This window comes from Phocoena sinus, chromosome 18, assembly GCF_008692025.1.
Source record: "Phocoena sinus isolate mPhoSin1 chromosome 18, mPhoSin1.pri, whole genome shotgun sequence".
NCBI classification, from domain to species: domain Eukaryota; kingdom Metazoa; phylum Chordata; class Mammalia; order Artiodactyla; family Phocoenidae; genus Phocoena; species Phocoena sinus.
The window spans coordinates 8191870-8217901 of NC_045780.1; the positions used below are offsets into that span (position 1 = coordinate 8191870).

A 26032-nucleotide genomic window follows, 5' to 3' on the forward strand; every position below is an offset into this window, starting at 1 on the left:
TGCTTAATTGACTGCACTCTATGCTAATGAGATTATGTGATTCAGTTAGGTTTGCTCTGTCTACAGAGTGCAAATAAGTCTGCTACCATTGCTGAAAAGGTTACTCAAAATATCAGTCTTACTGAATGACGAGTTAATGATGTAATCTCATGAAGAAAGGTTAACATAATCACAAATACTTAGCTGGTATAGCTGAATATCTAAGGTTTTACTCTAGCTTCATATATGGAGGCTATTCAAGTGAACATTGCCATTGTTGGCCTAATATCATGAGCGTGGGATCCCTATATTTATTATTCTATAATTTATCTTTTTGGGGAAAATCTTATCTATTAACATAATTACTTCATTGACTATCCTATGTCCTTTCCCTCAAAACAGAAAGTGATACTAAACAGCTAATGAATAGGTTTTGTGAATGAAAGACTAGAGACTGTGGAAATAAGAGGCATTTAACAAGCCTATACAGTGTGAGTGTTTAGCAAATATCTTGATTGAAAATATTGATTTAGCAAGATAGTAGCTTATATGAAAAACAATCACACACTTCTGAAAGTGAGTTAATATCAGGGTTTTCTGACCATATTTAAATTATGTTCTGGATTTCAGAACTTTATATGTAACAATGGCTTCTAAGATGTGAATAAAAGTTACAGTAGAGGCTAAGAAAATGCCCCTACCTCTCCACCAACCCCGCCCCCCCACTATTAAACTAGGTAATTAGTCATTTCAGTAAATAAATTCCCTTGAATTAGCGAGAATTGTATTGAATTATGCTATTTATTAAATACTATATTTATATGAGCTTTTATACTGTTATTGCCAAAAATATGAGTGCTACCCACAGGAGATTGGAATGAAGGAATAAACTGATTCAGGCAAGGATCAATAAAATACACTTGTGCAAATTTGAAGTTAATATCCAGGGATGAATCAGTTTGTACAAGTCTTCCTCTCAGCTCTGCATGAAGCACTCTCTGGAGCTTCCTTACCAACTGTGTCTCCAAGGAAAGAGTAAATCCGTTCACCCTTATTTAAACACATATATTATATCCTTGTGTACCTTTCAACCATTTGGGCTTCGGTTCAAATGCTGGATACTCATACTAAGTAAATCAAAGTTAAAACGTATTAAATGAAACACGTTTCAGTACTTGCACTCTCCGTCTTTAGAAACCAGTAATGAATGAGCCTAACGTGTCCTTAACTATTATTTATAATTATGGAGTTCTGAATTTTTTATGTTAATATTTCAAAGATTAACTTTGAAAAGCTTAACACAAAGGGATGGTGATTCAACTTTTTAACAATTTAAATCTATTTCTAAGGCTTAATATTCACGAAGAAATGGAAATTAAGTTCTTTGAAATCTTGACATTTCTTTCTCCAAAAATTGTGTTTTCATGGAGTATATATTTAAACTTCAAATAAACTTGTGATGGGCAATTCATGGTATTTAATTGCACTTAAAAATTCATGCTTAAAATTTCAGTACCAGAAACTAGCACCCGTCATCTTGTTAGTAGAACACAAAATGTAAGAAAAACTGATCACTCTGAATTTTTTTTACATGAACTAAGGCAAATTTTATCCAAAAAGACCTCGAGGTTAATGAAGAAAAAAAGGTGCTTGAAATATAAGAAAAAACCTTGAAATACTTCTTTTCATTGTTTTTCCTTTATTTTCTTTGTTGCTTTCTCTTTTGGTTTGAAAAATAAGATGAGAACACATCTAAATGTATCTGGAAAAAGTCTTAGGGAATTTAGCTCACTTCTTAAAAGCGAAAAGAACTAACTACATTATGTGATAAATAAAATATTTTCTATTTGAAATTCCCTTTGAATCCTTATTCTATCAAAGGCTGGAATGAAAGAAAGAGCAATGAAAACCCCATCTCTTATGATTTGTGATGACAATAGCCATTTGTCACAGGATAGTTTTTCAGTGTTGTTATGATTAATAAAAACATATAAGAGAACCTGTATCATTCCCTTACAAAATCCTATGCCCAAATCAGAACTACAAAATGTTTCATATGTCTACATAGACATTTCTCAGAATTTCATAGACAACAAAATTCTACAATGTCCTTTTGTAGACTCTTTATCATTACACTAGGATCAACTGAATCCTACAACCAAAGTCCCTTTCTATACTTTAACTTGCACTAACTATGCTGTTTTAAAAGCTGCTTTCAGGATGTGAGAACTGAATTATAATTAATATTTTCTAATAGGTATGCAACATGGGATTGAAAGCAAGAATAAAATTATCCATTTTAAAAAAGAATATGATTATAGAGGAAGTAAATGAAGTTTAAAATATTGTGTGAGGACTTCCCTGGTGGCGCAGTGGTTGAGAGTCCACCTGCCGATGCAGGGGACACGGGTTCGTGCCCCGGTCCGGGAAGATCCCACATGCCGCTGAGCAGCTGGGCCCGTGAGCCATGGCCGCTGAGCCTGTGCGTCCGGAGCCTGTGCTCTGCAACAGGAGAGGCCACAACAGTGAGAGGCTTGCGTACCACAAAAAAAAAAAAAAAAAAAAAAATTGTGTGAATGTCTTACAATAAGTAACTATTAAACATAGGGCCGTATATTTTAGTTATTACTTTCTGTATGTCATTTGAAAGCATTTAAGTGCATTTGAATGGAAGTAGGAGTTCTTCACGTATTTGCCAGTGAGTAGTTTTTTTGTCACTTTTTTATTGCATGAAAAATACGCTTGCAAAAAGTTTCGTCACCTTTTCAGTGTAAATCTATATCCCTTTCTATTTGAGAATTTCTGTATATGTTTGGATTTAAATTAAGAGCAAATTGTACTACATGCTCTAAGGGGAACATATTTTTAGAGTGATTTTAAAAAATGTTTCTTATCTAATAATACCAGAGTCTTATATATGTCTCTCTGTGCATACTATAATAAATTAATGACCCAGAATACAACTGTAGATTTAAAATAAAATGAAACCAAAAAGGAAAGTATGAAAAAGATAGGCTGCACAGTGACAAAGACCGTCTCCTCTCGTGCCAGTAAAGTTCTAGCTGTTGAGCATGCTCAGACACGGGGGAGGCACTGAAGTTACTATATCAGAACTCCTTCTGAGGTTAAGGAGCATACATCTAATAACTCAATTGCTGTGAACCCGTTGTTATTTTTCTGGTATTAAGCGTCTCTTCAGCCGCAGATTGATTGCAATGTTCCTTCTACTTCATTTCATCGTTCTGATGGATGTCAAAGGTAAGGTTACTGCTTTCTTGCTTGAATGAGTGCAATTCCAAAAGAACAGAATACTTCTACTTGGTTCTATCATATTTTTAATACACTCATTGCAATGTTTGATAGACATCCAGTTTGCATTGTCATTATCACTAGTTGCCTATAGTCCCATCCTAGCAATTTCTAGATGCAACAAATTTTTCATGGAAACCTGCCTTTAAATGTTGTTAAAATTGTAATAAGATTAGCTTTAAAAAACAATGTTGAAGAAATCAGTTATAATGAAGAAACTTTTTTTAGTATTTGAAAAAATGTATGACAATTAATAACTTAAAATTTTGCCTTATGAAATTTCAACCTGTTGAAATCTGTTCATAAATTTTATATAATTGTTAGTTGCTATGTTTCATTGTTAATACAGTTAAACTGGGAACTGCAAAGCCGAAGGCAAATCTAAAAATCAGTATCTCTCCCTAAGAGCAAACCTATGTAAAATAAAATAATTAAAAATGGACAAAAGTTACCTATTCAGATAATTCTATTTTCTGTTTTTTATTTTTAAACTTTTCATTTTAGCCAAACTGCTCATTTTCAAGTTGGCAGTATTTTTATTGTAAAGCTGAAAAAATAAAATAAAATTTAATCTTCCCCTGGTTTTAAAGAAAAATATAGACTTGTTTTGTTATGAGCGTGTCCACTTGTAAATAATCTATTCATCATACCCAAGGCATGTTGGGTTTATTATTATTATTTTAAAATGTATTTAAATTCATAGTCTTGCTTAAAGACTTTTGATAAACCTCTGAGACTAAAGTTAGAATTCAAAATTATTTTTCTTTTCTGAGAAATTCATTTTAGGTTTTTAAAATGTTTAATTTTATTAAATGAAGTCAGCTGAATATTTTAAATATTGAAATAAAATGCAGTATTTATGAGCAGTGATTTAAGAACTTCTAACAGATAAAAGATTTTTTAATATTTAAATTTGTTTGAATTTGAAATACTAAAACTTTGTTGCAAATTATTTTAAAATATTTTAATACATGTAACATGATTTTTGTCTTATATTTTAATCTTTCTTACATGAAAACTTAAGTGTTATCTAAGGAGAAACAATCTATGAACTCATTTTGCAGGTAATACAGTTGTAGAAAGCAGTCTACTCTTGATATAAGGTCTTCTTCCCTCAGAAGTTAGTGCCCTATGCACATTTATAATATTCACTTCTTTATGATTTTTAAGGATAGACAGTTACAAAGTAGGTTCTTGGATTCAACACATTTCATAGAGGTTATCTATGCCCTTAAAAAATTCTTTGATGTACAAGACTGTAACTATAGTTAACCAGTTTTAACTACTTTTGCTTATGGTAATGCATCTAATTGATTTGCCTTAGAAAAACAAAATCTTTATGAGAAAAAAAATATCTATTACTAAAATAATGTTTCAAGATTTACCACAAAGTAATGGTGTTCTTTAAAAAAAAGAAGAAAAGAGGGCTTCCCTGGTGGGAAGATCCCACATGCCGCGGAGCGGCTGGGCCCGTGAGCCATGGCCGAGCCATGGCCGCTGAGCCTGCATGTCCGGAGCCTGTGCGCCGCAACGGGAGAGGCCACAAGAGTGAGAGGCCCGCGTACGGCAAAAAAAAAAAAAAAGAAGGAAAGAAATTTTAAACATGATTTTTTTTTATTTCTAAGTAAATGTCATATTTAAAATCCATAGTATCAATCTGATATTTGATTGTAATTCCCTGGAAATTTTTACTTTCTAATTTTATATTATTTTCAATTGATAATTTATATTTAAAATCATTTATTTTCAAAGTTAGATATGTTAACCAATGCTTTGATATCTTATTCCTACTTATAAAAATAATAATTTGCTATATATATTAACAAAATTTTTTTCTTTTTCACAATAAAATTAAATTAGTTAAAGCAGTTAAAATTATACAGTTAAAGCAGTAAGGCTCTTTATCATAAACAAAGAAAAGTCATTTAGAATTATGTAAGAGTAAAAATTGCTTTTTAAATTTAAATGAATATTTGTGATAGATTCTTAGACCAGATGTAAACAGAGGGAAAAGTTAACAATTATATGATTGTCTTTTCTCTTCTGGCCATGATCACCCTTGCATGCCTAATGGATAAATGATGCAACCATCTTAAGCTATAGACATTAATTGATAAGTAAAGATAACATGTCTTATTATCACTTTTTCCATGTATTTTATCATCCATTTATTCACTGGGTATCCTTGTTAACCAGCTTCAAACTCCCTCCAAAAAAAAGTTTTTTATGGACTAATTATGAACAATATTGCAAACCAAAAAACATGGGCTTATATGGGAAACTGAAAGCATGAAGTATTGAGAATGCTACTGGATAACTACCAGTTGCTACTTATTCAAATAATTTGCTAACCTTGAAAAAGGTAGTCATCAAAAGCAGGGCTAGAGCAGCATTTGGATGTGAACAGTATTTGACTGCCCCCTAATGGACTAGTTCAAATCGCATCTTGGTCCTTTCTCAGTAATGTCAGTTCGACTTGGATGCTGTGACTTAAGAAAACGTTTTTGAACTAAATTTTAATTTCACACAATTATATCCATGCTGCCGATAGCTGTGAAAATCAATTATATTGCAGGACAGTCATACTGAGAGGCCAGAGCAGCACCACTAATGAAAAAGAAACTCACTTGCTTCAGGGCTGAATGGAGCCTGCTGTGAGGGAAGAGGAAAAATATCAGAAACCCAGAAGTTAAGGCCATTTGAGATAAGTTATCTCTAAAGGCACTAACTAAATACACCTCACAACAGATGTTTATTCATTTGTTCATCTTACTGTGAATGAATGTGACCAGATGCAATAAAAGATTTTTAAGGACTCTCACTTGAAGTGACAAAATTGGCTGTCACCTGAATTTTAAAGACGAAAATGGGGATGTTGCTTCAAATAAGCTGACGTTGAAAAATGGCACATTCGTCCTAAGAAATTGTGGCTTGAATAAAATTCAATTAACTAAGAATAGTTTTTGTATACATAGTTATATGATGATAAATGCACAGACTTTTTAGGAGTATATATATGTTTGAGAACCCAAAACAGCTTGGTTTCCTTGTTTGGTAAAAATGTAACTTACCCTTCATCAGGCAAGATGAATGTGCTTGGTTTATGTAAGAAATCATAGTGGAGGGCTTCCCTGGTGGCGCAGTGTTGAGAGTCCGCCTGCCAGTGCGGAGGACACGTGTTCGAGCCCTGTTTGGGGAAGAGCCCACATGCCACAGAGCAACTAAGCCCGTGAGGCACAACTCCTGAGCCTACGCTCTAGAGCCCGTGTGCCACAAGTACTGAGCCCACGCACCACAACTACTGAACCCTGTGCACCTAGAGCCCATGCTCCGCAATGGGAGAAGCCACTGCAATAAGAAGCCCGTGCACTGCAACGAGGGGTGGCCCCTGCTCGCCACAACTAGAAAAAGCACATGCACAGCAATGAAGATCCAATGCAGCCAAAAATTAATTAATTAATTAAAAAGAAATCATAGTGGAATTAGAGGAAACATTTTTAAGTGCTTTGTTCACATGCATCAATTCTTCATCCCTGTAATTCTAGATGTTGTGTGTGTATAGAAAAAAACTAAGGTTGCAATAAATATTGTTCTCATCAGTGGTATATCACTTTTTTTTTGCCCAGGGAAGTTCTGTGTTAATAGGATATGTTTGATAAGGGGAAGATAATGTTATCTCCCAGTTCCCCAGGTATGAATTCTTTCTTTTTTGGAGGCCTGGATATTTTCATGAAGTTGGAGGGATTTTTCTCCTGCACATGTCTCCCTATGAGTGGTCTCCGAATTGCCTCAACAGAGTCCACTGGAGTGTTCAGTTCTGAGCCATAGTTTATGAGTATCTCAGGGATTTTACCTTGTGGGTGATCCAGTTCCAAATCTCATGCTCAGTTTGCAGAGATAGCACCACTGCTTTCCCTACTGGCCATGGGCAAGGGGCAATATTCAAATCACAACCTCAGGTGATCAGCAGAGGCATTTCATCCCCCATGCATTGTTAGGGGCTCTGTCCCAGCAGGTAGCTTCATGTAGGGCCCAGCCTCTGCCGGTCAGGCTGCATTCAGCCAATTTCTCAAACAGGCATGGGAGTCAGATCTAACTGCTCATCCAATCTAGGCTCCTGTCAACCAAGTGGGCTTAGCTCCTCTCACAACAGCAGCTTTTTCTCTGTTCACGTTCTGTGGAGATTCTCTCTTCAATAAACTGAGTATTTCAGTGAAAAAACATAGTAACAGTCTTCTCTATCTTTGGAAAAGTAAATGTTGTGGGAAGCATATTTAGGATTTGCTCACAATAGATCATCTTTGACCCAAAGCTCAGAAAAGAAGGTAGTTTTTAATTCTTCAGATTTTGCTTAATCAGAGACTGGACATGAAAGGGCATACACACCAGAGGTTTGAAATCATGAAGGGGTTAGGATAGGAGAGGCAGCAGAGTGGCAAGGATGCTAGATTTAGGGGTGAGCCAACCTGTGTTCAAGCCACAGCCCTGATCCTCTGAAGCCTTTGACCTTCAGCATACCAGAGAACCTCTCAGCCATAGCCAAACATAGGTGCAATTATTGAATTGCTAAGAATCACTTGTGATAATGGTAAAGAAATAGATTCTAGGACTCTAGTCCCCCCATAGATCTGATAAGTCTAGGGTGGGGTGTGGGACTCTGTACATTTAAGAAGCATTCTAGGTGGTGTGATGAATCTGCCCCATAGGTCACACCTCTGGAAACACTGGTAATTGCACTTAGCACATCAAAATATGAGTAGGCTTTTTTTTCTGTAAGGGATGCTAATTCCTTGTTATACTCTTTGTGCGTACCAGGATTGTTAATTGGATTCACTTGGATTATTTGACATGTTAATACTACCTGAAAAGTCTTCTTTTTTCAATTTTGGGGGTTATAAGGACAAATTAAGTATTCAGCAAGGGAATAGCTGATCTAATGATCAATATACTGACTCAGTAGACAGTAAAATTCAAAAAAGTATAATTAATACACAAGTTTAGCTATAAAGTAGTCTTGTTGCTAATTACCACTCCCTCCTTAAGAAATAAAAATTAGCAAACCAACGACACAATGGTTTTGCTGAGTACACAAGAAATTAAAGATGATACAAACAGATGGAGAGATATAGCGTGTTCTTGGATTGGAAGAATCAACATTGTGAAAATGACTACTACCCAAAGCAATCTACAGATTCAATGCAATCCCTATCAAACTACCACTAGCATTTTTCACAGAACTAGAACAAAAAATTTCACAATTTGTATGGAAACACAAAAGACCCCGAATAGCCAAAGCAATCTTGAGAAAGAAAAACGGAGCTGGAGGAATCAGACTCCCAGACTTCAAACTATATTACAAAGCTACCATAATCAAGACAATATGGTACTGGCACAAAAACAGAAATATAAATCAATGGAACAGGATAGAAAGCCCAGAGATAAACCCATGCACATATGGTCACCTTGTTTTTGACAAAGGAGGCAAGAATATACAATGGAGAAAAGACAGCCTCTTCAGTAAGTGGTGCTGGGAAAACTGGACAGCTACATGTAAAAGAATGAAATTAGAACACTACCTAACACCATACACAAAAATAAACTCAAAATGGATTAAAGACCTAAATGTAAGGCCAGACACTATAAAACTCTTAGAGGAAAACATAGGTAGAACCCTTTATGACATAAATCACAGCAAGATCCTTTTTGACCCACCTGCTAGAGAAATGGAAATAAAAACAAAAACAAACAAATGGGACCTAATGAAACTTAAAAGCTTTTGCACAGCAAAGGAAACCATAAACGAGACCAACAGACAACCCTCAGAATGGGGGAAAATATTTGCAAATGAAGCAACTGACAAAGGATTAATCTCCAAAATTTACAAGCAGCTCATGCAGCTCAATATCAAAAAAACAAACAACCCAATCCAAAAATGGGCAGAAGACCTAAATAGACATTTCTCCAAAGAAGAGATACAGATTGCCAACAAACACATGAAAGGATGCTCAACATCACTAATCATTAGAGAAATGCAAATCAAAACTACAATGAGGTATCACCTCACACCAGTCAGAATGGCCATCATCAAAAAATCTACAGACGGTAAATGCTGGAGAGGGTGTGGAGAAAAGGGAACCCTCTTGCACTGCTGGTGGGAATGTAAATTGATACAGCCACTATGGAGAACAGGATGGAGGTTCCTTAAAAAACTAAAAATAGAACTACCATACGACTCAGCAATCCCACTACTGGGTATATATGCTGAGAAAACCATAATTCAAAAAGAGTCATGTGCCACAATGTTCATTGCAGCTCTATTTACAATAGCCAGGACACGGAAGCAACCTAAGTGTCCATCAACAGATGAATGGATAAAGAAGATGTGGCACATATATACAATGGAATATTACTCAGCCATAAAAAGAAACGAAATTGAGTCATTTGTAATGAGGTGGATGGACCTAGAGTCTGTCATAGAGTGAAGTAAGTCAGAAAGAGAAAAACAAATACTGTATGCTAACACATATATATGGAATCTAAAAAAAAAAAAATGGTTCTGATGAACCTAGGGGCAGGACAGGAATAAAGACACAGATGTAGAGAATGGACTTGAGGACACAGGGAGTGGGAAGGGTATGCTGGGATGAAGTGAGAGAGTGGCATGGACATATATACATTACCAAATGTAAAATAGATAGCTAGTGGGAAGCAGCCACATAGCACAGGGAGATCAGCTCGGTGCTTTGTGTCCACGTAGAGGAGTGAGGTAGGGAGGGTGGGAGGGAGATACAAGAGGGAGGAGATATGGGGATATATGTATATGTATAGCTGATTCACTTTATTATAAAGCAGAAACTAGCACACCATTGTAAAGCAATTATACTCCAATAAAGATGTTAAAAAAAAAAAAAGTAAAGGAGAACTGCTCACTGGCTATGCTTGATCTGAAATCACTTTGAATGACTTTTTGTTCATTTTCAATACTATATAGTATACCATTGATAAATATACCACAATTTTTATCCACCTTATTTTTTTCAAGGACGTTTGTATTGTTTCCAGTTTGGGGCTATTATAAGTAATGTCTCTGTGAATATTGCTGTCTGTCTGAGTCTCTTGGTGCACATGTGCATGCATTTCTTTTTTTTTTTTTTTTTTTGCGGTACGTGGTCCTCTCACGGTTGTGGCCTCTCCCGTTGCGGAGCACAGGCTCCGGACGCGCAGGCTCAGCAGCCATGGCTCATGGGCCGAGCAGCTCTGCGGCATGTGGGATCTTCCCGGACCGGGGCACGAACCCATGTCCCCTGCATCAGCAGGCGGACTCTCAACCATTGCGCCACCAGGGAAGCCCAGCCTCTACATATTCTTAATGGTGACTTTGTTTTATTTTTATTTTGGGGTTAACAGAAGTTCTGAATTTTTATATAGTCTAATTTAGCTATCTTTTATGATTAATGCTTTCATTTTTTGTTTTGTTTTTTATTTCCCTTAAAATCCTACCCTAAAGTGATAAATCTTTTCTCCTATATTATCTTCCAGAAACTCTGTTGTTTCACCTTTAATCTTTAGATCCATAATCTACTTAGAGGTGACTAACCCCCAGTACTGCTCTGCAGTGCCACTTGGTCCTAAATCAAATGTCTGTGTGTATCTGTATTTTTCTGAACTTTCTGAAGTATTGTATCATTATCGTAAGTCCTGATATACAGGTAAACAGTTCTCTCACCTTGTGTTCCTTCTTCAAGACACAGCTAGCTCCTCCTGTCCTTTATCATCACCATATGCCTTGGAGAAACAGCTTCTCCGTTTCTACGCACACATACATATACATGTACACTCCTGGATTCTTATTGGAATTGCTGTGAACCCATAGGTCAATTTGAGAAAAGAATTAACTCCATTTATTTAGGTCTTTTTCTTTTTAATGTCAGCTTTTCAATTATATATATATAAAGCTGTTTTTAAAAATATTTACTTATTTTTTATTTATTTTCTTTATTTTTTTGGCCGTGTCGGGTCTTAGTTGCAGCACGTGGGATCTTTGTTGTGGCACTTGGGCTTCTCTCTAGTTGTGGCGTGCAGATTTTCTCTCTAGTCGTAGCACGTGGGCTCCAGGGCACATAGGCTCTGTAGTTTGCGGCACACAGCTGTCTCATTGAGGCACGCGAGCTCAGTAGTTGTGGCACGCGGGCTTAGTTGCCCCGGCGGCATGTGGGATCTTAGTTCCCCGACCAGGGATCAAACCCGCGTCCCCTGCATTGGAAGGCGGATTCTTTACCATTGGACCCCCAGGGGATTCCCCAGTTTGAGAGCACTAACTCCATTTATTTAGGTCTTTAATGTCTATCAGTAATTTTATATACTTTACATAAATGTCTTGCAGGCTTTTGTTCGATGTATTCCTAAATATGACACAGTTGATGCTATAGTAAAAGTATTTTTTAAACATTTCACTTTCTAATTGTTTGTAGATGATATATAGAAATTAAATTGATTTTACAGAAACCTTGACAAACTCTCTAACACTAATAATTTATTATTTTGGATTTTTTATGTTCACACTCATATCATTCATGAATAATGACAGTTTTATTTTTCGCAACTTGTATATGATTGATTTGTTTGCCTTGCGTCACTACATTTGCTAAGTCCTCCACGACAGCCTTGAAAAGATGTAGTAATGATGGACATCACTGCCCTGATCCCAACCTCAAACTAAACGTCTTCAGAAAGTTACCATTAAGTATATTATATGCTAGGGGCTTTTATTATAGAATATTTAAATATTTTATATAGAATATTCTAAAAATAGAATGTTTTCTATTTTTAGTTTGCATAGTTATTTTAAAGTCAGGATCAGATCTTTCCTCTCTGGAGCCTCTGTTGTAAGCAAAGTTAAAGACAAGTGACAAACTGGGAGAAACTATTTGTGAGTTATAGAACAGAGGGCTAACTGCCCTGAAGAATTCTGGTCAACATTGCCAGATTTGGTTTTCTCACACATAGTTCCAGACACTGTGTTCCAGGCCACTGCTGTCAGGAATGAAAGTTTCACCAGTCCGTGAGCAAAAATAAGTTCGCTTTTTTGTAAAGCTAAATGTATTCCTTTCAAAGGATTGTCTTTTATTCTGTGCATATATTCTCTCAAATTTTTAGCAATAAAATACCGTTTTTCTTATAATCATTATTATAATGGTGGTAATTTAAGTTTTTTTAATGTTCTTGTTTGACAAACTAAAATACTAGAAACTCTTTGCAGGTCCCTCTAAATTCTCTAATTGATTTGATTCTGACCCAATGCATATCAGTGACATTCAGGATATTGACAAAGAAAAAAAGAGCCAATGCATTAAGGAGATGGGTGGGAATAGAGACAGGGCCATTAGAGAGTGTGGAGAAGAAGGAAGTAGACCAGGACAGTGAGACATCACAAAGCCAAGGGAGAAAAGGTTTCAACTGGGTGACTGTGGTTGGCCGTGTCACATGCTGCAGAGAACTAGGTAAAATGAAGACTATAAAATATGTCTGGTGTTAGTAACGAAGAGGACATTAGTGATTCCAGTGGGAAGGATTTCAGTGGAGCAGCAAGGCCAAGACTGAATGCTGTGAACTGAAGAAAGGGTGGCAAGGAAGTGGAAACAGTGGCTAGTATGATCTTTCTGAGAAATTTAACTTTGAAGAGAGAAGGGTGTCTCAGTTCCAGTGTGACTAGAATAGGATTTGGGTTGGTTAGTTGGTTGGTTAGTTGCTTGCTTGCTTGACTGGTTAGTTGGTTGATTGATTTGTTTGTTTTGAAGATGGGAGATGATTGAATAAGATTAGTGTGAACAGAAAAACCAGTGGAAAGACAGGAATATTGGAAATACAGGAGAGAAAGGAGATAATGGAGAGAGATTCTGAGAAGAGGAGATGGAGTGGAATATAGAACACAGATGCGAGGCTTTCCCATGGGCAGGAAGGGAGCCCATCAACCTTTGTGCATCATAAAAGAAGCATCCAGGGCCTCAGCCTTGTACTGTGTGGCTTCTACACAGCTCAACACTAGCAGCTGTGTGAACGTGCCCCGTACTTGTGCGAGGTACATCCTGCCCAGTCATATGCAGCAGCCTAGGATACAGGTAAATATGTAAGTTGATTTGACTAGAATTTGAGAGAATTACCACCAAGAAGAACAGCCGGTGAAAGTCCCTAGAGACAGAGCAGTCAGCCACTCAGAGAGGAATTGGAAGAGACAGCCATGAAGGGAAAAAGCTATCATCTTCTCTCCTCTGCACATTTCCCTTGCCCAGTTTCTGTCAGGTGTCACCCTGTCTCTTTCATAATCACCCTTTCCATGTTCTTCTTCCCTTGATCCGCCACAGTGTTCGTTCTCTGAGTTCATTGTACACAGGCAGATTTTAGGAAGAAGCCAGTCTCTCAAACTCATGCAGAACAAGATAAGAATTTAAATACTAAAAAACAAGATATGAACCTAAAAGAATGCATCCCTTAAAATGAAGCTTCAGCAGTTTACTGGTCAGTAGAAGAGATGTTTGGGGAAGAGAAATCCTTCTTGTGCCTGCGTATACCTTAGACCCCACCAAGAACCATGGTGTTCAGTTTGTGACCCACATAAAAGCACCCAGCCAAGGGGGACATAGGATGGAAATCCATCCCTGGTGAGCATGATGTTGGCAATTTAAAATTCTGGTTTTCTCCTATTTAAATCAACACGTATTGAAGCTATACTCTGTCCCACATAGTTAAGCATCATTTCCCCAAATCTGTCCAAACATTGGGCAATAGTCTGAAGAGGGAGATGGGGTGATGGTTTCTGCAGAAAATCTGTGAGTAGGATCCCGAAGGTCATTCACCAGTCAGAGGTGGTGGGTTTGTCTCAGAAGAACACTACAGAAAATAGGGGCTTAGAGAAACTCAGTTAAGGTAGGAATCTTTGAAATGGGAAGAAGTTGGGGTGAATGTGTGCATGCAACTAGATCTGAATTCTACACATACTGACTGATATGGCCACACAATATTGTCAAAGCTGGGAGGACTGAACAGTAGCATTAAGGGACAAGATTTCTAACTTCAAAAAACAACCACCAAGAGGGTAATTTCTCTCCACTCACCTTAACATAACCACTTTTCCCGTTGCGGAGCACAGGCTCTGGACGCGCAGGCTCAGCGGCCATGGCTCACGGGCCCAGCCGCTCTGCGGCACGTGGGATCTTCCCAGACCGGGGCACGAACCTGTGTCCGCTGCATCAGCAGGCAGACTCAACCACTGCACCATCAGGGAAGCCCTTCAACATAACCACTTTTTAAAGCAGACTTTACTAGTTTCCTTCAAACAAATAATAAATTTGGTGCCCTAGAAAGGTGAGGTTTTAGTGGCGTTCAGACTCTTCCCAGAAGGAGGGGGGCGTCCAGTAGGTGGACTCAGTGAATGAACTGGTTCACCTTTGCTTCACTGAGTAGCACGCTGCTCCTCTTGGAGATCCTGCCACCTGAGCTCCAGGTGGGAATGGACGTTGTCTGCCTTGTTGAGGTAGCACGTAGTACGCACTCAGCTAAAATTTCCTAGATGTTAAATGAATGTTTCTTCCTGTGCTGCAGTAACTGGCTCTTTAGAGTAAATGGCAGAGGCTCCCCTGCATCCGAACTGGATTAAACTCCACTAGGAGCAGTGCACGCTGGGAAATGTTCTCACTGGCCAGGTTCCTCTGGGCTCCCTGGGGGTGGTGGGACCTTCATCCCTGGCGGGGCTGTGGAGAGAGTCTCAGCCAGAAAACTAGGCTGAGACGATAAAGGCTTGCTTCAGCTTCATGCAGGACAAGCATTGGCAGAGAATCAGAGAAAGCAGAGAGGGTCTTGATCACCTCCGTCGATTCTCAAACTGAGCACCTATAAGATCATTCTCACCAGTAGTTTCCCAACAAGGAAGGGGTTTCTGGGCAACAAAGTATGTCCTTAGGTAGCAGTCAGTTGGTTTCCAAAAGCTATCAAGGAGTCATTTTAGAATCCCTTTGCACAGATATGTCCAGAACATTGACCAGAAGAGAGACGAGAAAGACCATTATGGAGAAACGTTCTTTCATATGTTCAAACCTCCTCTCAGCTGTGTGTTTGACACAGGTCCCATAGAAACTGCTGCAGAAACTACTGACACAGCTTGTATGTAGGCATCCTCCGTTTTTATAATCCCCGAGTTTCAGTAAAACTATCTCCACTTCCACAGATGGCAGGAGGAATAGACAGCATAATATGCTGTCTACAGATGGGTATTGATTCTTTTTCAGTATGTGCCAAATACAGCAACGATTCTTTTTTTTTTTTTTTTGCGGTACGCGAGCCTCTCACTGCTGTGGCCTCTCCCGTTGCGGAGCACAGGCTCCGGACGCGCAGGCCCAGCGGCCATGGCTCACGGGCCCAGCTGCTCCGCGGCATGTGGGATCTTCCCGGACCGGGGCACAAACCCGTGTCCCCTGCATCGGCAGGCGGACTCCCAACCACTGTGCCACCGGGGAAGCCCAGCAGGGATTCTTAATCATTTTCTAAATTGTATAATAACCGAACGATAAATACCTTGAAGACTAAAAAAATACTTTCTCATCAAAATAAAACCATTACCCTGCACCTATGGCAATTCTGCATTTTTAAAGGGGCTATTCCTTCAACTGTTCTTTTATTCCTAAATCACCCATTAATTCATTTGTTCATTAAAAAAATTTTATTGAGCACCAAGTAAGTATGAGGCACTAGGTTAGACAACTGGGATTTAGGATACAGAAGGCAAGGGGTAGGTAGGGAATAGATTCTATTTATTTATTTTCCTTCCACACGAAATTTATACCTTGAGTCGTTTTCAGGAATGTTCCATTCTGGGGTGAAAATGTAGAATTTTGAGAAATACAGTTGGTAGGTGCCGTTTGTACATGGTCAGTCTTTCTCCTCCCCTTTCTTCACCCATACTTGCTAGGTGAAACCCATTTTTTCCCCAGGGAAAAGGAAATAATCTTGATCCTTCTTGTCTGTGACACTTGATTGTTTGTCTCCCTCGGAATGAGTCTGCATCTGTGAGGATGCACATTCAGTTGAGTCCAACCCTCGGAGAATTCAAGGATATCTTCATGATAAAACCCTGTCACGGAAGACAATATTCCACCTTCAAAATATCTCACACAGCCTCAGTTTTCTGTTTCAAAATTGTCTTTAATCAAATGCTTAATCACCTCTTCTAGATCGATAAAAAATATTATTAGGAAGTTGTAAGGACATTTTTGTTGCTTAATCATTTACAACCCCCCTTCAGCTTTCAAAAGAGATTTGAGGCTGCTTAAAATAGAAAGCATATATGTCACATGGCTTTTAAAATAGAATAACATGAAGAAGTTGGAGAAACTTTACTATAGTCCTATTATTTCTTTCATAGAAGTCATATAAAAAGATCGTGCAATTCTAAGGCACGGCAACCTTCCATTAAAGTCCTAATTTTTCACTTTGCATTGAAATTGCCTGTATGCCAACGTTAACCAAGGGTCTACCGGGGACCAAGCACTCTTCAGCACCTCACAAGCACTAACTTGTCTGGTTCCTGGGATATTATCATTACCCCTATTTTAAATATGAGAAAACTAAAGTTTAAAGAGGTTAAGCAGCTTGCTCGGAGTCACACAGCTTGGGAGTGGCAGAGAGGGTTATAATCTGGGTCTGATGGTCTCCAGAGGACTTCATTACTAATGAATATTTTAAAATAGTGGGTCCCGTGCCATTAGTGGCCCGTGAGATCAACCTTTTGATGCCTTTTCAACTGAATAAGATAGAATAGCAATGATCAGAGTTCATCCACTGTAGTAAAAGGTAAGTAATATTTCAAGAAATTTTGCTTTCTGTGTGTGTGTATGTGTGTGTGAGTTTGTCTGCCAGACTGTGATGTGATACCAAACATTTCTAACTTGAGTTACTATTTTAAACAATTCTAAAGCTGCTACACTAAGAAATATTGACCCTTATTCATGTTCCAAACACAGGAGGACAGCTAGTTTTTATAAATCTGCCCTCTGTAGAAATCGTTATAAGAAAGAAGTTAAGAGATTTTAAAATCTGTGACTCAGCATCCCTCTCCCTGTGTGAATAGGCTTAACAAGCCAAACCCCAGAGCCACACAGCAGAGAGTTTTCCTAAAATAGTCAGACCTGACTGGTCTTATGCCCAGTTGCTCATACTAAATCATTCATCGACCACTGCAGCAGAAGCAGAGAAAATGGTTCTTGCTTTTGTAAAAACAAAAATCCAGTGGGTAGAAAAGAATCTGAGGGCCACACTCGCCACTCAGGGCAGGCCTAGTGGATGCAGCAGCAGCAGCTTCCATGGGAGGATGGACACTGCTTCATCTGCCTGTGCCCAGGAAAGGGCCAGATGCTGCTCTTTTATGTGTTTGCTGGGTCTTGAGGGTCACCATGACTAAAGGACTAAAGCTCAAAAACTCAAATAATCTACTCATCCTCTCTAACAATATCACTAAAAGCTTGACAATGCACCGTAACTCAGACATAGCTTTAGTGCCTGTAGCACAAGGAAGGCCAGCAGCCTTCACCGACTTTAGGAGAGCCTGGTGATCCGTCTGGTGGGAGAACACCTCCATGCAAGGCAGCATTTGCTTGGAGCGCCCAGACCTCGCCAGGGTGTTTTCCCAAGAACCAGAGTAGAAGTGCCTTCATATTCTCAGCCTTCATTCCTCATCTTTACTTGGAGATAATAATACCAACAACACAAAGTTGTTGTTAGGATTACGTGAAATAATTAGGAAACACCCAGCACACAGTAGAAGATGCTCCACGAAGGTTGGTTCTCTAGTTCTCTGCAGTATTAAAAAGCCCCGTACCCCCAGCCCAAGAAAATTCCTGGCCATGACGCCAACCTTCAGTGGTGTGGTTAGGAAAACTTTGCCAACAGCCCTTGTTCCCTTCAATTAGGATGAGTAGACTACTGCACTACTCTAAGTCTGCATTCTCCTTAAATCTGTTTCTGTGAAGTTTCATCTTGCACTCCTTTCCCCCCACCCCCACACTCACATTTTATACCCTTGACTCATTCATTTTGCAGCTGGGAGTTTGTACCTCTTAATCTCCCTCGCCTATTTCTGTCCAACCCATACTCCCTTTAAAAAAAAAAATAACATGACTTGTAAATTTTTACTAAAGTATTTACGAAAAAAACACATCTGTTTATTTTCTGGAAAGTACTCTTTCAAAATTAAAAGAGTGTCTCTTGCATCTAAAATTCTGGAATTCCTTTGGTCATCCTATCCACAGTTATAGTAACTTTGTAAATGTTAATTATATTTCCTTCCTGTGCTTTCTCATTCAACCCAGCAGTTGTTCAACTCTCATTCATCTTCTCTTACATTCCCAGCACAAGAAGACTTTTAAATTCACCCTCATAGAGGACTTATGCTCCTTGAAGTGCAGGTTCCTGATTACCCCTAGCAAGATGGTTAAAAATGGGCCTCTGGGGTCAGAGGGATGATCAAATCTACCTGTGTGATTTTGCATTCTACTTCCCTAACCCTGAAATAGGAAGGATACTATCACCCACACATAGACTTGTTGAAGGAATAACTGAGATTAACCACTGCGCAAACTACCTGGCACACGATAAGCCCAGTGAGTGTTAGATGTTATTACTCAGTATTATCTCTCCTTGTTCCAATGCGGTTCTGGATTTCACTGTCATGCACACCTAAACTCTCCTTTTGCATGTGTATTTTCATTATGTCACCTCAAATCTTCCTTATAAAGGATTAATAGATAAATAAATACACCTATTTGGTCCTGTTAGCTCATAGTTTTACCTTTTGATTTCCAGGAGTGGAAACCAAAATTAAACAGGTCTTTAATTTCATACAAAAGTAGGACAATTGCTTTGGTTTGTTTACCGTTGCCTTCCTGAAGCAAATTCAAAATGAGCCTTGATTCCACTCTTGGTATAGCTGGTGTTTGGTATGATTGTGATTATTTTAAATGTTATAATTAAAACTATAACATTATATTTTTTTCAGAGAAACTGTACACCAAGAATAACACCAGACAAACTCAACTCATAGCATTTTGTGAAAATTAAATGGAATAACACAAAAAGAGCTTGGCCACGTTAACAAGTTCTTCTCATTACGTAAGACTTCTGTCCCCTCTTTCTCATAGATTTTGCACTGACCGAAGGAAGTACAATCACTCCTTTGTGCCCAAAAGGGTACTTTCCCTGTGGGAACCTGACCCAGTGCTTACCCCGTGCTTTTCACTGTGACGGCGTGGACGACTGCGGGAACGGAGCTGATGAGGAGAACTGTGGTGAGTCCTGGGCTCAACTCCATACGGACGCCACCCCTTGTGAACCGCCCAAAACTGTGGGTGGATCAGATGCTAATGGTGATGAAAAAGGGGAAAAGGGGATTTGGTACTCTATAGGGAATGCTATTGGGACACAACTAATTGCTTCCCGATGGATTTGTGATAATTACCAGAATTTTCATATATTGAGGTTGCTTAAATCAGAAGTACAGTATTACAAAAAGTTGTATTTGATGAAAAAATAAAATTATTTAAAGTTCTACTTGGATACCCATATGTTAATTTTAAATGGCTTACTGTGACCACTTCCCTATGGCTTGGTAATTTGGTTCAGCTTCAGGAATATCCTTAAAGTGCAAATGGGCCTGCCTAGAGAATTAAGTTATTCAGTAGACCTATATCCAGTGCCCCTTGTGAGCTCTCCAAGTCACCAGGACTCAGCAGGCTCAAGGGAGCCTCATAAGCCTGCCCTTATGCAGTTCACAGGGACCATGTGAAGAAGCAGGACAGTAAACTTGTACGTAAACAAATTAAATAATTTCAGAGAGCGATAAGTGCCATGAAGTCTATAGAACAGGATAATGGGATAGAAAGTGAGTTGGGGGAAAGGCTACTTTAAAGATATAGCCAGAAAAACCCTCTCTGAGATGATGACATTTGAATTGAGAATGAAATGAAAAGAAGAAAGAAACCATGAAATATTCTGGCAAAGTTCCAGGCAAAGGAGACAGCAAATGCAAAGGCCCTGAGGCTGAATGAAACAAGACAATGTGTTTGTGGGAAGGAAAAGCTGGATTGGCTTGGGCGGAGTGAACAAGGATAAAGAAGAGGTTACAGGGGTCAGATCACGAAAGGTCTTATAGGCCATTTTAGGTCTGTATATCAGGACTGTACATGTCATCTAATCTAACCCGTGTATTTTTCTCTCGAAGAAACTGAAGCCAAGAGAGGTTGACATGTCTAGTTAGTCACAGAGTATACGCTAGAACCCAGGTCTCCTGAATCTGAATGAATCCTGTGTGATTTATACCACACAGAACTGCCACTCCTTGGCACTGCCCAGCTAGCAATCAGAGGCGATGGCAAAGTCCAGGAATGCCGGTGTGCAATGCCAGTAGAATCTGCTCTCCTGCCCCAGCACCGCTGCCTTCACCACCTGTGAATCACTCCTGCTCAGCCTGTAGGGTGCAGTTTAGGTGTCCCCTCCTCCCCTGAGAAGCTTGGCTTTCCCAGCCATGCCTCCCCACCCTGAAGCTCCACCCCAGGTCTAGGGCAAGCACCCTTTCTCTCTGTTGCCATAGCACCCTTGGTATACCCGGACGACTGTACTAAGGACTGCCTTGTCTTCACACTGTACTTCTCTCACTAGACATAAACTCCTTGAGGAGAGTTCTCATTTGTTTTAGTGTCGCCAGATCCTGGAACAGTAGAGTACAATCAGTGCTCGTGATGGGGCAGCTCTCCGGATGCCAATGGCAAGCCACTCAAATTCTTGGCCTTTCCTCTTCAGTGGAAATCTTAGACCGTGCATGTTAGCTACCTCATGAGGGTGTTAGGAACGCAAATTAAATAGTTCATGTAAAGGCATCAAATAGAATAATTTTAAAAACCACTGAGGTTATCAGCAAGAAATAAACTAAAATTTTCAGAGATCAAAGGGACCTGCGGGCAGTTATTTAAATTTACTTTTCTATTTGTATGAACTTCAGTATCATACATCATATTGTGTGTTTTATCATTTAATAGCTTATGCTAAAGTAATGATGCTTCAAAAATCAAGCCTTCTTTTTTAAAAGAATGCAATTTTATTGCAGAAAACGGAAGACTTGGCAAATAAGCAGATTTTATCATCTGACAAGTTGAGAAAATATTTTTCTCATCAGGACTAGACAGACTTTATTAAAAGGAACTTGGTTTTTTCCTTATTAAAAAGGTCAGGTGCCATAAACTTTGTCAGAACTCATTGCGTATATCAAGTATGTATCTACATACACGTATGCATATGACAAAATAAATTTCAGATTATATTTTCTTCTGAGGACCTCAAAATTAAGATCAAACATTTAAAATGTCAGCATTAGAAACAGGTGACATTTTTCAAGATGGATACACGTATGGAAAATAATCATCTATTTTCATTATATATTTTATGATACACACATTTAAACTACTTGTAATTGCAGAAAAAGACTCCAGATGTTTGCCTACCTTTCCCTCCCTTGTTATCTTTCTATTACTTAAACAAATTTTTAGAATTGATTTCATGATCAAATTTTTATACTTTTGTTTTGTAATTTGATATTTTATTTCTAGAATAACTGACACATGTTCATCGCCGTGTGTTTCACAGGAGACACCAGTGGATGGGCGACTCTGTTCGGCACAGTCCATGGAGATGCTAATAATGTGGCATTAACACAGGAGTGCTGTAAGTGGTATTGGTTTGAAGACTCAGCCTCAGCTTTGCGAGCAACGTTATTTATGGGGCATGGATTTATATGGGTAGTGTGATAAATTCCCTTTAGAATTTCAATTTCAGTTCAATGTATGTCAGTGGTCAACTGGTCTGTTATCTGCTCTTGGGACTGAAAAGATAGAAAGAAGAAAACAACATGCTCCACTCATGCTCATTCTGTGTATTAGCCTGAGTGCAAGAATGCATAGGTACTGAATACTTGTGACAAATAATAAAGATCTTGCTCCCTTTGCTTACTTTCTTTAATACAGATATTAAGCACCAACTACTTTCTAGGACCTATGTTAGGCACTGAGAGTGCAAGGATGACTACGGTCCTCAAATACCTCACACTGTTGCAGGAAAGACAGACCCTTATAGAAGCAGGAATGGTACAGTATTTGTGCGAAACTGAAGGAAGGATGTTTGCACAAGGGAATGTGGAAGCCCTTTGGGAGGAATGATGGCTGTGCCAGGGATGGGGAGAAATCCACAGACAAGGTGACATTGAGATGGGCTTGGATGGAGGGAAGGGGAAGAGGTGACAGGATGAGCAGGGTAGTACGATCTGCACAACAGCGGGGTCAGTCAGAGCCTGCTTCACATTCATTCTAGTACCTGCGTTGGAAGGGTGGAGCCAGCCCCCAAAGGGTTTGGGGTGCACTCTTTGGAGTCCAGCCTCTATCCCAGAGATAGAATTATATCTCTCTATATACACAGATTATATTATATGTTAATATATTACATATAATATGTATATACATAGATATAATTATGTAGGTCTATATACAATTACAAGCATACATTAGTATGTATACATAATATATGTATATAAAGTCCATATATTAAATACTACACTATAGTATATTATGCACTTTATAATACCTGGTTATAATTACCACTTATTATGTACTTTATTATACACAAATATATCATACATAAAATTAGAAATTGAAAAGAGTAAACTAAAAAGCTTAAAAATAAATATAACTGAAAATTCTAACATTTTCTTCCGGAACCACAATGGGTCATCTTGCACACATGCCATTGTGGAGATCACTGCTGTACACAAGGTGTAACCACCAAAGTTGTGAGCTTATTTCCATTTAGTGAAGAGGAAGATGAAGTGATAAGAAGTGTATGTGAAAATGATTCTTCTACCAGAATTTTAAAGAATGGATTAGAACATTGTTCTCACCCTGAGACAATTCTGCCCCTGGAGAACGTTTGGCAATGTCTGGAGACATTCTGGGTCGTCACAGCCGGAGAGGGGTGGGTGACTGCTGGCATCTAGCGGATGCAGGCCAAAGGTGCTGCTGAACCTCCTACAGTGCACAGGACAGCTCCTCACGACAGAGAATGATCCTGACCTGACCCCAATGTCAACTTTGCCGAGGTTGAGGAGAAAGCTTGGTGAAAGAGACACTGAACATTATGTTTCTTGCAATGCTCCAGACTAATACTAAGAACCTGAGCCCAGAAAATACCTCTGGGAAGAGTGAGGTAGAGAGAGCTTCAAGAGGCACTTCAGAAGAAGAATCCAGAGGTTGGGGTTTGACTGACCTACAGGTGAGGGAGTTACACTCACATTTCTGGTTTAGTCAACTGGCTCAGCTTGGAGTACACGAAATTCTCTTATTGGTAAATAAGAGCTTCCAGTCCTAGGCTTTCAATCTAATAATGTAACCGCTATTTTCAATGTCAATTAAACATTGAAGTAAACAGTCTGGAGTTATCTTTAGGAAGTTGAGATGATTAGCATAAGCCTACGAACACCACAGAATATTTTCTAAACACTTATACACTAGAATGCATCTTTTGGATTAGGGAGGCACTCAATAAAAGTTTGTTGGATTTACTAAAATTTGGTGAAATTGATTTTAAAGATAAAGTTTGAATAAAAGTGATCTAAAAGAAGCAGAGCAATTAGAACTTATAATCAGACTTAAATAAATAATAAACATTTGAAAATAACTCTCACTTCTTTTAGCTCCTTCAAAAAAAATACCCACAGGATCAGAGGCAACATCAAATGCTCCATTAATATCATCCCCCAACTCTCTCTCTCTCTCTCTCTCTCTCTCTCTCTCTCTCTCTCTCACACACACACACACACACACACACACACACACACACACACACACGAGTCATTGTTCTGTGGACCAACTTGGCCTGGTTTCTCCACAGATTTCTCATATGCCATTATTTTAACAACTAACATAATTAATAACTACATAATATATAAATAAAAGAATTATGTGATAGTGTTTATATATTATTAATATGATAAATCTTACTGATTATGGTAATATGCCATTGTATTAATAATTATGTGAGTTCCTTCAAGGTAAATCCTAAAGTGTTTTTCTTCCTTCTGAATGCTTCAGATAGATGGATCTTTGGTCTTTTTCTGCTTTACAGTTTCTCTACAACTTTTACCTACCACGTTAACTTCATAGTAATGAAAAGCTAGTGCCTTTTTAAAGGCACCGGACCCCGATTCTCTAGTAATGAAAAGCTAAGAGCCGGAATGATAGGGTGTTTGGGTTGGTTGATTTCACTAAGGCACAGTGATGGCCATGCCCAGCCTGCATCTCACTCTTGTCGCAGCTCTAAGAGAAGTTTGAAAGGGGGAAAATAATTGAGTTTAATTTTAACCAACAAGCATTTACTCAGCAAACTCTTTGTGCCATTCAGTTAAATGGAATTGACTCAGTTACACCCATTAAAGATTTACTCAATCATACTCATGTTTTTCATTGAGAAGAACTTAATCTTGTTCACCATATGCTTTTATGCTATTTAAACATCCCTGTGGTTTCTTTCTAATCCCTTGTTAAATGCCTCTGAAATGACCACTGGAAGCTAGAACTGAGATGAATACCACATGAGTCTATATTTGTTTTTGGTTTTGTTTTTCATACTTTATTTATTTATTTATTTTTGGCTGCATTGGGTCTTCACTGCTGTGCACGGGCTTTCTCTAGTTGTGGCAAGCAGGGGCTACTCTGTTGCAGTGCACGGGCTTCTCATTGTGGTGGCTTCTCTTGTTGCGGAGCACGGGCTCTAGGCACGCGGGCTTCAGTAGGTGCAGCACGCAGGCTCACTAGTTGTGGCTTCTGGGCTCTAACGCGCAGGCTTAGTAGTTGTGGTGCACGGGCTTAGTTGCTCTGCAGCATGTGGGATCTTCCCAGACCAGGGCTCGAACCTGTGTGCCCTGCATTGGCAGGCGGATTCTTAACCACTGCGCCACCAGGGCCAAGTCTATATTTGACTAGGAGAAAATTCTTGTTTGCTTTTATTATGGACCAGAATAAGTTCATTTAACAAGATGTGAATGTTATACATTCAATGGAAAAAGAACAATGCCAGTTACTAGAAATAAAGTCATAATTAAAGAGGGTTTTTTTTTCCTATTGAATCGTTACTCTTTTTGCCCCCTAGTTTTAAATCAGTACCCACAACGCTGTGACTGCAAAGGAACTGAGTTGGAATGTATAAATGCTGGCTTGAAGTCTGTGCCAACCGTTTCCAGCAATGTGACATTACTGTGAGTAAAGTTCAAATCTGATATTTGCTCTTGAAGTCACATGAAAACCGTGTAGTCTAGTCTAACCTCTCTTTGTTCTGTTTTATGCTACTTATATATTAGCAAAATCATAGAAAGTCCCTTTAAAACCACCAGCCATCAGAGAACTCTGCATGCGTCTTCTCCAGGGAAAAAATGTTTTAAACACTGTATGTTAGATTTGCCAGGTTATCGTTTAGCTCACAAACATCTGTGGCCTGGAGTTATTTTCAATTTCCAATTCATGTATTATTACTAATATGCCAGGACTATACAAGTAAAAATAAAAATTTGAAAAAAAAAGGAAAGGTACTCACTTATTCTATCTCATTTTAAATAGTGGTAATTTGTCCAGGACTTTAAGGTATAAAAGATCCACGAAGCTAGCTG

General features: G+C 38.6%; 1 protein-coding gene across 1 annotated transcript in view; it reads left to right on the plus strand.

The window, feature by feature from the left end:
• The first annotated feature begins 3162 nt into the window (after positions 1–3162).
• Positions 3163–26032, plus strand: part of RXFP2 (relaxin family peptide receptor 2) — a 61506-nt gene continuing 38636 nt past the window's right edge. The window contains 4 exon segments of the mRNA XM_032611354.1: positions 3163–3237; positions 19473–19619; positions 21970–22047; positions 25519–25624. Coding sequence (XP_032467245.1) covers positions 3195–3237; positions 19473–19619; positions 21970–22047; positions 25519–25624 — 374 coding nt within the window. The 5' untranslated portion in view covers positions 3163–3194.